This window comes from Antechinus flavipes, chromosome 6 (assembly GCF_016432865.1).
Source record: "Antechinus flavipes isolate AdamAnt ecotype Samford, QLD, Australia chromosome 6, AdamAnt_v2, whole genome shotgun sequence".
Lineage (NCBI taxonomy): Eukaryota > Metazoa > Chordata > Mammalia > Dasyuromorphia > Dasyuridae > Antechinus > Antechinus flavipes.
Window position 1 is genome coordinate 74339140 of NC_067403.1, and position 12189 is coordinate 74351328.

The window sequence follows — 12189 nt, forward strand, 5'->3', positions numbered from 1 at the left end:
CAATAAGCATTTTTATAACCACCCACTATGAGCAAGCACTGTGATACTGTTCTGGGAATACTCAGGAAGGAAAAAAATTGTTCTTACTCTCAAGGATCTCATAGTTGGCTTTCCAGTTTTCCTTGCAGAGCCCATCAGATAAGGAGTTCTTCCCCCAATAAATTTGTATTTTCAAGTTGATCAAACACTGGATTATTGAAGCCAGTGCCTTCTGCTTCTTCCTTCATTCTGCTCCAGTAACCGATTTTATATTATATTTTGTTTTTTTTAACCAGGACCAAATATTTTCAGTGTTTACCTCTTTATAGTATAATTTGATGTCTACATGTCTTTCCCTAATTTAGATTGTTTAAAAAAAGAGATGATTCCATAAAAGTGGATGGTTTTACAAAGATGGAAAATTGTTATGTTTTCTAGCATAACAATGTTTTATTACTTTACCTTCCTTTTTCATTTGGGTATTTTGGGTATTCATTGTTTTCAGTTTTGTTTTTAAAGCCTTCTCAGCCACATGAATTATTGTTAAAACAAAACATGCACTTTTTGTTGTTTGGAGACTGCTTTGTGCTGTGATGTGGGGAGTCATTGTGCTTCAGATCAGAGAATTATGGGAGACAGCAGCATTTGCTTTAGATTGGTGTCTGTAATTTGTCAGTTTCCTCATCTGTGAAATGAGGACTTTGGGGAAGAAAGCTCCTCTAGCACGAAATCCATGGTCCTCTGCTTATGGACTCATCATCTGAAGTAGCTTTTAGTAGATTGTCTCACAGGAAAAGATTCAACAATCACTTCACAGAGTTGGGGTGGGAATAAGGGAAAAGAGGGAATTGGCTTTTGCTCAGCTACTGTACTAATAAATAGTGTCTCATTTGTTCTTTACATTTCACATTTTGGGAAAGCTGAGGCAAACAGGGTTAAGTGACCTGCCTAAGTCACTTAGCTCGTGAGTGTCTGAGTCCAGATTTGAATTCAACAAAATGGGTCTTGCTGATTCCTCCTACGTTCTAACCACTATGCTACTTAGCTGCCCAAGACTGGAACGCTACTATTCCTGAAAACACAACTGTTTTGCATTGATTAAAACATTAAGAAATAAAATCTTTTGATTGTTTGATTTGGAGCTTTTCTGCCGCCAGTAATGAAGGGTTTTTGTGTGTGTGTGTGTCGTGTACACATACAACTCAAACTCTTCCTTGGTTTTCATGAAAAAGAAACTGACAATCATGGAATTGAAGCATATAATAAAATCTCCCCTGATTAAGATCAGATCCTATCTGATTTTAAGGGACTTATCCAAGAGGAGGATGGGTGATTTACCCAGGAGGAGGATGGGTGATTAATTTGAAGATATTTCCCCATAGGGATAGGTTTGATCTTTATAAAACAGATAGATTATGTTTTCTTAAGCCTTAGATTATATTTCTTAAACATACTTTTTGATACAAAAAAGATGCTTAATAAATGGATGTGGACTGATTTATTCTCTATGTGAAAAGTCTTACTGGTGCTCATGTCTCTGGTAGAATGACTTTGCTAAAGATCTGGATCTGAATTGTGTATAAATCATGAATTTTTCTTTTTTTAGATCTGTCTTTGGCCCAGAGGAAGTTTGCCCATTCACTAAGAGACTTCAAATTTGAGTTCATTGGTGATGCTGAGACGGATGATGAGCGATGTATAGGTATGTAAGAACAATAGGGGAATGGTTAAATTGTGTGTTCATGTTAATTGGTATATATGATTAATTGAGTTTTGATTGATGCAGTGGAATATTATTCTTCAATTAAAATTGAGAAGTATAAGAAATATAGGGGGAATATAGAGAAAGCTGGATTAGTTGACACCGAGTGGAAAAAAGTGGGACTGAAAGATGTCAGTCATGTGAGAAGGAAATATGAGTAAGAGTAAATAGACAAAAGATTGTTATGGAAACAAAGTGAAAAAGAATTCAAACTGTTTTATCGTATTAGTTTCATTATTTAATTATGAATAGTTACTAAGTAAGAAGCTACTATTGCATAGTATCTAGAGCAGAAGACCAAAATTCCAGTGCTTTCATATAATGGCTTGGTGACCCCAAGCAGATTGTGGCCCCCTAGCAACTCTCTAAGACTACAGAATTTTAAAGCACACGTCCATCTGTATGGATAGGAGTTGTTCCTCTCATTGGGAGTTCTGATATCAAGTATAAGGTGCAAGGTACTGAAGAAACTTCGCAAAATAAGTTTAATTGATCATATTGATGTTCAATTTTGTTTGCAAATATGAAGTGCTGAGAAACTTTTCTTTTCATAATTAAATAATTTCTCTTTGCCTTTGTAGATGCTTCTCTCCGAGAGTTTTCAAATTTTTTAAGGAACTTGGAAGAACAGAGAGAAATCATGGTAAGTTGGAGATGTGTGTGATCAGACGGGATGCTAAATGTTTGGTATTTATGTTTCTTGAGCGTTTTAATTTAATTTCAATTTTTAAAAATTTAATATCTTGCTTCATTTTGTTATAGGAGAGGCAGCATATCTATATTGTGGGGGAAAATAAAAAACAAACTAGTTGCTAGGAGGTCTAGATTCTGGTTTTGGAGATTTGCCAGGGAAAGACTTGCTGTTTGACTTTGGCCCAGTTGGATACCCTTCCCGGATTTCTGTGTTCTCATCTGTAAAATCAGGGGGTCTGATGGAACATTTATGAGGTCAGTCTTGTCTAACTTGGAAGATAGAGGTCAGTGATAGTAAAGGCTACTGCTGAGATGGGAAGCTGCATAGTTAGGGGTTTTTCCATCTGGCTTTCGTGCTTCCTATTGCTTGAGGATCTGAACTTTCTCATCCTGTTCTAATAGAATTACCTATTTATTGTAGCAAGGTTTACAAAGGGGTTTGTTATTAGGTGTGATTATTAAGGGAGGAATGGTGGGAATATATGTGAGAGAGAGAGGGACAGAGAGAGAGACAGACATATAGACACAGAGAAAGAGAGAAAGGTATGGATAAAGAGAGAGAGAGAGAGAGATATATAAAAGGTACAGAGACAGAGAGAAAGAGATAAAGATATGGAGACAGAAAAAGAGAGAGACAAAGGTACGGAAACAGAAAGAGAGATAAAGATACAGAGACAGAGAGAGAGATAAAGATATGGAGACAGAAAAAGAGAGAGACAAAGGGACAGAAACAGAGAGAGAGAGAGAGAAAGATACGGAGACAGAGAAAGAGAGAGACAAAGGTACGAAGACAGAGAGAGAGAGATAAAGGGCCAGAGACAGAGAAAGAGACAAAGGTACAGAGAAAGAGACAAAGGGCCAGAAAAAGAGACAAAGGTACAGAGAAAGAGACAAAGGGCCAGAAAAAGAGACAAAGGTACAGAGAAAGAGACAAAGGTACAGAGAAAGAGACAAAGGTACAGAGAAAGAGACAAAGGTACAGAGAAAGAGACAAAGGGCCAGAAAAAGAGACAAAGGTACAGAGACAGAGAAAGAGACAAAGATATGGAGACAGAGAGAGAGAGAGAGACAAAGAACAGAGACAGAGACAGAGAAAAAAACAAAGGTACAGCAACAGAGAGACAAAGGTATAGAGAAAGAGACAAAAGTATGGAGAAAAAGACAAAGGCACGGAGACAGAGAAAGAGAGAGACAAAGGTACACAGAGAGAGAGAATGAGAGAGACACGAAGGTGTAAGAGAGACAGAAAAAGAGAGAGAGACAAAGGTACAGAGAGAGAGATGCCCGTGCAAAGATGGCAGTGATGTTGTAATAGATGATTTATTCTCTGGCATTGGGACAGAGGCTTAATAAGGGATTTGTGTGGTTAGAAGCTGATGGAAACAAAAAAAAAACTGCTTGGGAGCAATGCAAAGAAGATTGGGGGCGCAACTAGGAGTCATAGTGGATGCGTTGAATCAGGAGTCAGGAAGACCTGAATTCAAATTTGACCTCAGATACTTACTAGCAATGTGACCCTAAGCAGGCCATTTCATTGTGTTTACCTCAGTTTCCTCATTTCTAAAATGAGTTGGAAAAGAAAATGGCAAATCACTTTAGTATCTTTGTCACAAAAAACCCCACCTGGGATCATGAACAGCAACAACAAGAACCACAAAAGAATACTTGGTTGGGCGTCACAGGGCTTGGATTCAAATCCTGGCTCTATCATTCACTGTTGATCATGGGCAAGTTGTTCCACATTTCTGGGCTAGATTCTTCCACCCTAACTCTATGACTTTATGATCCCGAGTTTCCAAGTAGGAGGTACATATCCTTGGTGAGTCCTTATGTATTCGACCGTTACAAGATTGTTTTACCTTGCTTTAACCAACCAGCAAGCAGCTGCTATTTGAGACTCTCTGTAAGTGTCAGGGACACAAAAGACAAAAATGTGAACCCCTGCCCTCAAGGATCTTAATTCTCAGAGAAACAACCTGTGCGATAGGGATAGGGACCTGGATTGGATTTGTGGATTTCCTTGGTATAGGGAATTCTTGAGAAGGGAACTCTCTGCTGGTGCAAGTTGGCCCCTCTACAAGTTATAGTCTTAGTGAGCTGCTTATGGCATTTAGGGATTAAGTGACGTGCTCGGAGTCACCCAGACAGTGTCTGTGGACTTGGATCCCAGGATTCCTGCTTCAGAACCAGCCCTGTAGCCACTATCCCAGGCTGCCTCTCAAAATACATTCAAGATGCTTTTTTTTTTTTTTTTTTTTGGTAGGGAAGGTACTAACAAGGAGGGGTCAGAAAAATCTTCCTGTAGAAGGTGTTTGAGTTGAGCTTTTAAGGAAATGAGGAATTCTGAGAGGGAGATAATGAAGAAGGGCATTCCAGAGTGAGTGCAACCTGGCCAACAAAAGCCTAGCAGCTGGAGACGGATCATCAGTAGTAAAGAACAGCAGAAAGGCAGTTGGACTGGGCCAAAGAGTGCATGAGGTGGGGTAACAGATCTAAGTTAGGAAAGATCAGATTGTGAAAGGCTTTGCATGTTAAGATGAGTTTTTTAAAAATCATATATGAAGTTATTGGAGTTAATTGATCTGAGGAGCGAAGTGGTTAGACCAATATTTTAGGAAAACAAAATTAGTGGCTGTGTGAAGGATCAATTAGAATGGGAATTAAGGCAAGGGAACCAATGAGGAGGGTTCTCAATGAGGAAGGAAGTAGGATGTGGTTGCAAAGAGAGTAGAGACCAATATGATATTATTGTTTTTTTAGTTAGTGAAAGTGAATGATTAGGAACCAGAATGAACTGTAAAATTCCATTGCTGCATGTGTGTTTTATTAGTTAATGTGTATCTTTTTTTTAGCGAATCTCCAGTTCCTTTCTTAAAAATGCAGACACATACAGAATGTTTGTTTGTCAGGCTGCAAAATCACAGGTGTTTGTGGTTGTGCAGAAGTTCTTTTCCATTGTCTTTCTTGGCTTTACCTGTTTTTAAAATTTTTTAAATTTTCTTGAGGTGAATGCACTGGGTCAAGAAATTAGAATGGGAAGAACAAGCCTGCAGGGTTACTTCTGGTCTATCTGATACGGACAGGTGGATGGAGTTATTGTTAGCTTGCCTGCCTATTTACATTTTGGCTACAAAGCTTGCTGGCCTGGTTTGATGACTTCGAGACATCTGGGTGAGAAGTTCAGGGATTTAGTTGCAAAAATGGTGTGACGCATTGGAAGATGGCACTTCTAGAATGTTGTGAACTCCTAGAGAGGGATGACGGAAACTGTGTGGGGCTCATTGTCATAAGGTCAAAGGGACTTCAAGGATCTAGGCCAATTTATACTCTGAACCTTTGGTCCCAATTAGAATTTACATTGGTTCTCACACAATGGGTTAGGTGGCTGAAGGCCCTACCATTTGGAGGGGAAATCCGGAAAGGCTGACCTTGAACTAAGTTTTCATAGGGATTTTATTAGGTGGAGGTGAATAGTATTCTAGGAATAGTGGGGAAAACTTTGGATGCTATTTTAATGGGGACAAAAACGAGATGGGAGATTTGTGACAGGTTTATTAATAATAAATAAATAATAAAGTAATAAATTAATAAGAATATTTGATAAACTTACCATTGGTAAAACCAAATTTAAAGTTAGGAAGTAAGTAGAACCAGGAGAATGTACATAATAACTACAAGATTTTTTTTGAATAACTTTTTATTGACAGAATCCATGCCAGGGTATTTTTTTTTTACAGCATTATCCCTTGCATTCACTTCTGTTCCAATTTTTCCCCTCCCTCCCTTCACCCCCTCCTCTAGATGGCAAGCAGTCCTTTACATGTTGAATAGGTTACAGTATATCCTAGATACAATATATGTGTGCAGAACTGAACAGTTTTCTTGTTGCACAGGGAGAATTGAATTCAGAAGGTAGAAATAACCCAGGAAGAAAAACAAAAATGCAAGCAGTTTATATTCATTTCCCAGTGTTCTTTCTTTGGGTGTAGCTGCTTCTGTCCATCTTTGATCAATTGAAACTGAATTAGCTCTCTTTATTGAAGAGATCCACTTCCATCAGAATACATCCTCAAACAGTATCGTTGTTGAGGTATATAATGATCTCCTGGTTCTGCTCATTTCACTCAGCATCAGTTCATGTAAGTCTCTCCAAGCCTCTCTGTATTCATCCTGCTGGTCATTCCTTACAGAACAATAATATTCCATAACATTCATATACCACAATTTACCCAGCCATTCTCCAATTGATGGACATCCTTTCGTTTTCCAGCTTCTAGCCACTACAAACAGGGCTGCCACAAACATTTTGGCACATACAGGTCCCTTTCCTTTCTTTAGTATCTCTTTGGGGTATAAGCCCAGTAGAAACACTGCTGGATCAAAGGGTATGCACAGTAACTACAAGATTATATGATGATCAATTTAGCTCTTCTCAGCAATGCTCCAATACAATTCCAATAGTTTTGAAATGAAAAATGCCATTCGTATCCAGAGAGAACTATGGAGAGGATCAAAGAATAGTGTTTTCATCTTTTTTTTGGGGGGAAGGGGGATGTTGTTTTTTTGTTTGCTTTTTCTTTCTCATGGCTTTTCTCTTTTGGTCTTATTTTTCTTGTACAACATGACAAGTATGGAAATATATTTAAAAGTATTTTATATGTACAACTTAGATTGCTGTTTTGGGGAATGAGGGAGGAAAAGCAAGAAGGGGAAATATTTGGAATATAAAATTTTACAAAAATGAATGTTGAAAACTATCTTTACATGTATTTGGAAAAATAAAATACTATTAAGAAAAAAAATGAAAACAATTTTGAAATTCAGTTCCTGCAGATTCCATATCCAACAGTGCGCTTACTTGTGATTTAGGAAGGTATGTTGAGCAAAAAGTGCTGAGGAAAGTTTTTAGACAGGAAGGAGGAAGGAGAGAATTATAGTGTGAAAGTCAGAGTAGAAGTGGGTCCAGAAGAAGGGCATGGTCAGATCAAAGACTGCAGATGTCAAAGAGTATAAAAACTAAGATTCTTCTCCTGGGATTTGCTTTCAGTGTCATTATCAACAAAGACTATTGTCTTAAGTAGGGCACTTCATTCCCACTTTCCATCCACCATGATAACATTAAAATCCCATTATATCTGTATTTTGACAATTTCCCATTAAATTGTCATTGTTTGTTTTTTCAAATCATCGGCATTTGATTATACTGATCAGACCAGGTACTCCCCACGGCCCAAGTCAATTTTCAACTTTTGACAGGAGGATGTAGCACCGGGGAATATGCAGAACACCATACATAAATGTCAGTCAGCAAGCATTGATGAAGCATCTTTGCTTGGTTCAACCTAGGGGAAACAACTATTCAAAGAACATGGGAACTACTGTTCAGGAGCTCACATGCTGTCAGCGGAGACAACATGTACATATATAGCTATATGCAAAAGAAATATAAAATAAGTGCAAGATGGACACAATAAATGTCCATTCAATAAAAGTCCCAAATCTCTCCATCTCCATGTCTTTGCCAAATTGAATTGAAGGGAAGTAATGAGTGAGGTTGGTCATACAAGAGTACATACTGTACTCTTGAGCTTGGGCAACGGTCCAGGAATTTAAGGACTTCCAAAACAGTGCTCGAGTGTTTCGGATGCTATTTTAAAAGCACTTCTTTGGGTATTCCTCTACCCCCTTTTATAAGGTTTTTTTTTCCCTCTGCTGAAAAGATTTTTAATCAGCTATTTCTGGAATATGGCAAATAGCGATGTTTGCCTGGGAACAGGAAGTGGGAAATTCCTAGGCATGGATTTTGGGGTGGGGGGTGGAAGACAGCAAACATGAAAAAAAAATTGAAATTGAAAAAAAAAACATGAAACATGAAAAAAAATTGAATTGTTCTTATATTTATTTTTTTAATTATTAGTTTTCAACATTTACTTTTATATGATTTGATTTCCATTTTTTTTCCCTATCCGGTTCCTTTCCCAGCAATCTGATATAGTTTATACATCATTCACATACTTATCCTTACCTATATAACTTATCCATATTCATATACACATACATTATCCTTTTCTCCCTCTTCGCCTCTTTCTCTGCTTCCCTCAACTCCCTCCATAACCAGGAAAAAGCAACAACCTGAGGATTGCCCTTTCCCCATATAACATTCAGGTTTAATGATATCCTTTGGAGGATGTATTCTCTTACATTTTTTAGAAAATCTGTCCCTCATCCAAACTCTCTTACTCAATATCAAGGCTGCCCCTTGGCTTTCAATTAATACAATTAATTGATTAATATTTGCTGATATTAAAACTTCCTGGGAAGCCACACAATGTGCAGCCCCTTGGCATTTTTAGTGGTTGCCCCCCAAACCTGAAATTCTCTTTCCAAATAAAATCCCACTTTATAAAAATTCTTCCTGATTCCTCTTAATGCTAATAATGCCTTCCCTCTGTCAGTCATCTCTAATATAGACTATTGGAGGAAGGCTTCCTTTTCAAGTTATTTTTCTGTATCTGCATTTTGTTTATAGATTGTGAGTTTTGGGAAAGCAGGGTCTGTCTTTTTATTCCCAGTGCATAATACAGTCAGTGTCAAATAGTAGATGCTTAATAAATGCCTCCTGAAGGACACATAGTCCCTGGGTAGTTAAGTAAATGTTGCTTAAATCCTTGCTCAGCGTAACTGGACTACATGAAGGGATACAGATGTTGAACTCCCCAAACAAACCAGACCTTTCTAGTTGCTGGTGCTTCTTCCTTCCCAAGTTTAGCTTCCCTTTTCTGTGTCTTGTATATACCTATTAATGTATATATGTATTATATCCTTCAGTTAGAATAGAAGTTTTTGAACCTGATTAAGATATTATTGGGAAATATTTAACAAGATAAAATACAATGAAACAGATAATATTACATTTTAAAGCTAAGTCAGCATGTGGACTTCATGGGGAGCCTTACACATAGATTAGTCTCTCCTTCTGTAATGATTAAAGTTCTAAAGCTGGAAAAGACCTTAGATGCCATCTGGTCCAATCCTTTTATAAGTCACTTGTATGAGGTCATGCAGGAAGTATTACAGGTGAGCCTTTATTTTAGAGCTTTTTACTCCATATCTATGTCATTTCTTTTCTTTCTTTTAAAAAAAATTAGCTTTTTTCAAAATACATGCAAAGATAATTTTCAACATTTATCCCCGTGAAATCTTATGTTCCAAATTTTTCTCTCTCCCTCTCTCCTTAGACAGCAAACAAGCAATATAGGTTAAACATGGTCAATTCTTCCAAACATATTTCCACTTTTATCATGCTGCACAAAACAAACCAGATCAAAAAGGAAAAAGGTCTCTATTTCAAGTCTCTGATGGTTTGGGATTTCCCCATTTTAGGAAAGAATGAAGTGAGGATTTATTAAGTGCCCTAAGCATTGTAGTAAGGCCTTTTACAAATATCTCATTTGTTTATGTAGGTACTATTATGATCTTTATAGATGAAGAAACTGGGGCACACAGATAAAATGGCTTTGTCCAGCCATATATCACTAGTAATGATTATGTTAGCTAACATTTAAATACCACTTTCTAATTGTTCTTATTATCTCATTTGATCCGCATAACAACTCCAAGAAGGGATGTGATTATCTCCATTTTATAGATGAGAAAAATGAGGCAGAATTTGAATGATTTCCCCAGTGCCTGCCACAAAACTGGTTAATGTTTGAAGCTAAATTTAAAATTGGGCTTTCTTGATTCCAGCCCTACAGCCCCATCAGCTTCTTTTTTTTAATTTTTAATTTTTAATTTTATTTTTTCCCATCGGCTTCTTTTAAAGGGCGATGATTGTCAACTTTTCCTGAGTTTTAAAGAATCTTACTTTTTGTCTCTCTTCACCCCTCAACACCATTCCTACTTCCAAAATGTTGAAAGACATTTATTTTAAAAACGAAAATGAACTTTAAAAGTTTGTTTGTACATTTTGAAATTTTATAGCATTATTTAAGATAACAAGATTGCTTAGGTGATGCAAAATAGAAGCTCATGTATATATAATGCTTTAAGGTTTACAAAGTGTTTTATTTATATTATCTCCTTAGCTCTTCAGAACAACTCTATAAACAATAATAATAATAATAATAATCTTACTAGATGCTAGGCAGTATGCATATATTATCTCATTTGTGTGATAACTATTATTGTAATAAAATATACAGTGTAATAATACAATATTACTATTGTAGTTTTACAGGTGAGGAAATTAAAAGTGAGAGAGTTTACCTGACCTGCAGGGTCATATAGCTAGTAAACACTATGTGAGGCAACATTCAAGCGTCTTGACTACAAACCTGGCTTTCTGGTCACTATGTGAAATGGTAACTTTAGGGCTAACTTTTTTTTTCCTACTTTAAGATGTATCCTTTGAAATTTCCTGTCCCTTTAATTTCAGCAGTGACTCTTAGTTAATTACAAGGTAGACATTTCTGTAAATCCTTGAGAGGTTTTAGCAGTTCTTTCTAAAAGGGCTTGTGTTTCTGATGTCTTGATTGTTTATTAAGTCTATTTGCAAAGGGCTCTGTTTATTAAGTCTATTTGCAAAGGGCTCTGTTCATGCCTGTTATTTATTTAGTACCTGTCTAATTTAGGTCTTGAATTACATTAAAGGATCATACTATAGTTTACTTTTCCCACGAGTGTGAATTTCCACGTGGTGCAAAGCATGTGTGAACATATGTAAGGCATCACTATTGGATGGATCATATGATTATAGTTTTGCACCTGGAAAGGCCCTTAGAATGTCATATAATCCAACCCTTCCTAATACAGTGGAGAAAACAGGATGATTTGACCAGAGTTCAAATATGGCCCAAGACTTCAACATCTAATTACACTATGCAGGTGCCCCCTCCTTCTTCAAGGTGTGGATTTTTAAAATTATTTTTTTCTTCAATTAAGAAACATTTTCTTTCCCTCTAACCATTGGTCCTCAAACTTTTGTTCTCAATATCTTTATCCTATTAAAAATGATTGAGGATCTGTACAAAGAGTTTTTGTTTATGTGGTTTATAGTTATAGATATTGATCACATTAAAAATAAAAACTAATTATGAATTTGTAGACTCTCTGAAAGGATTTCAGAGATTCCCAGGATGCTCTGGACCAGATTTTGGGAGCCACTGTGTCTAACCTCTTATCCTTGAGGAAAAATAAAATCAAACCCTTATTACAAGCAAAATATCAGAGGGACTGCTAGCTAAGGGGCTTATTAGCACAGGAAGGTAGATGAATTTATCCATTCATTCTGGAAAGCAGTTTCTAACTACTCCCTTAAAAGGTGCTAAAACTGTGTATGATGTTACCATTGCTAGGTTTCCCAAAACTAATTAGTTTGGTTTAGTTTAATAGTTAATTTGTTTTCTTTATTACCAATAGTTTGGTAATCACTAGAGCTACTAAAAATATCAAAGGAAGAGGAAAAGGATTTATATGCACAAAAATCATTGTTAATTCTTTTTCTAGTTGCAAGGAACTGGATGCCAGTTCTTGAAGTGGTTGAACAAACTATGGCATATGAATATCATGGAATACTATTGTGTCATTAAGAAATGATGAAGGGGCAGCTAGGTGGTGCAGTGGACAGAGCACTAGCCCTGAAGTCAGGAGGACCCGAGTTCAAATCTGGTCTCAGACACCATACATCCTAGCTGTGTGACCCTGAGCACTTGACCCCAATTGCCTCAGAAAAAGAAAAGAAAAAAGAAGAAATG

General features: G+C 36.8%; 1 protein-coding gene and 1 long non-coding RNA gene across 3 annotated transcripts in view; both read left to right on the top strand.

Annotated features, from left to right (window-relative positions):
* ARHGAP10 (Rho GTPase activating protein 10) overlaps positions 1–12189 on the top strand; it is a 345140-nt gene that overhangs the window by 93797 nt on the left and 239154 nt on the right. For both annotated transcript variants that reach the window (XM_051966160.1, XM_051966161.1), the window contains exons 2-3: positions 1586–1681; positions 2323–2384. In XM_051966160.1, the coding sequence (XP_051822120.1) occupies positions 1586–1681; positions 2323–2384 (158 nt within the window). The remainder of the gene's footprint in view (positions 1–1585; positions 1682–2322; positions 2385–12189) is intronic.
* Positions 2391–3687, top strand: LOC127541075 (uncharacterized). The gene is made up of 2 exons (XR_007948361.1): positions 2391–3270; positions 3391–3687. It is a non-coding gene; the product is annotated as an uncharacterized LOC127541075 (long non-coding RNA).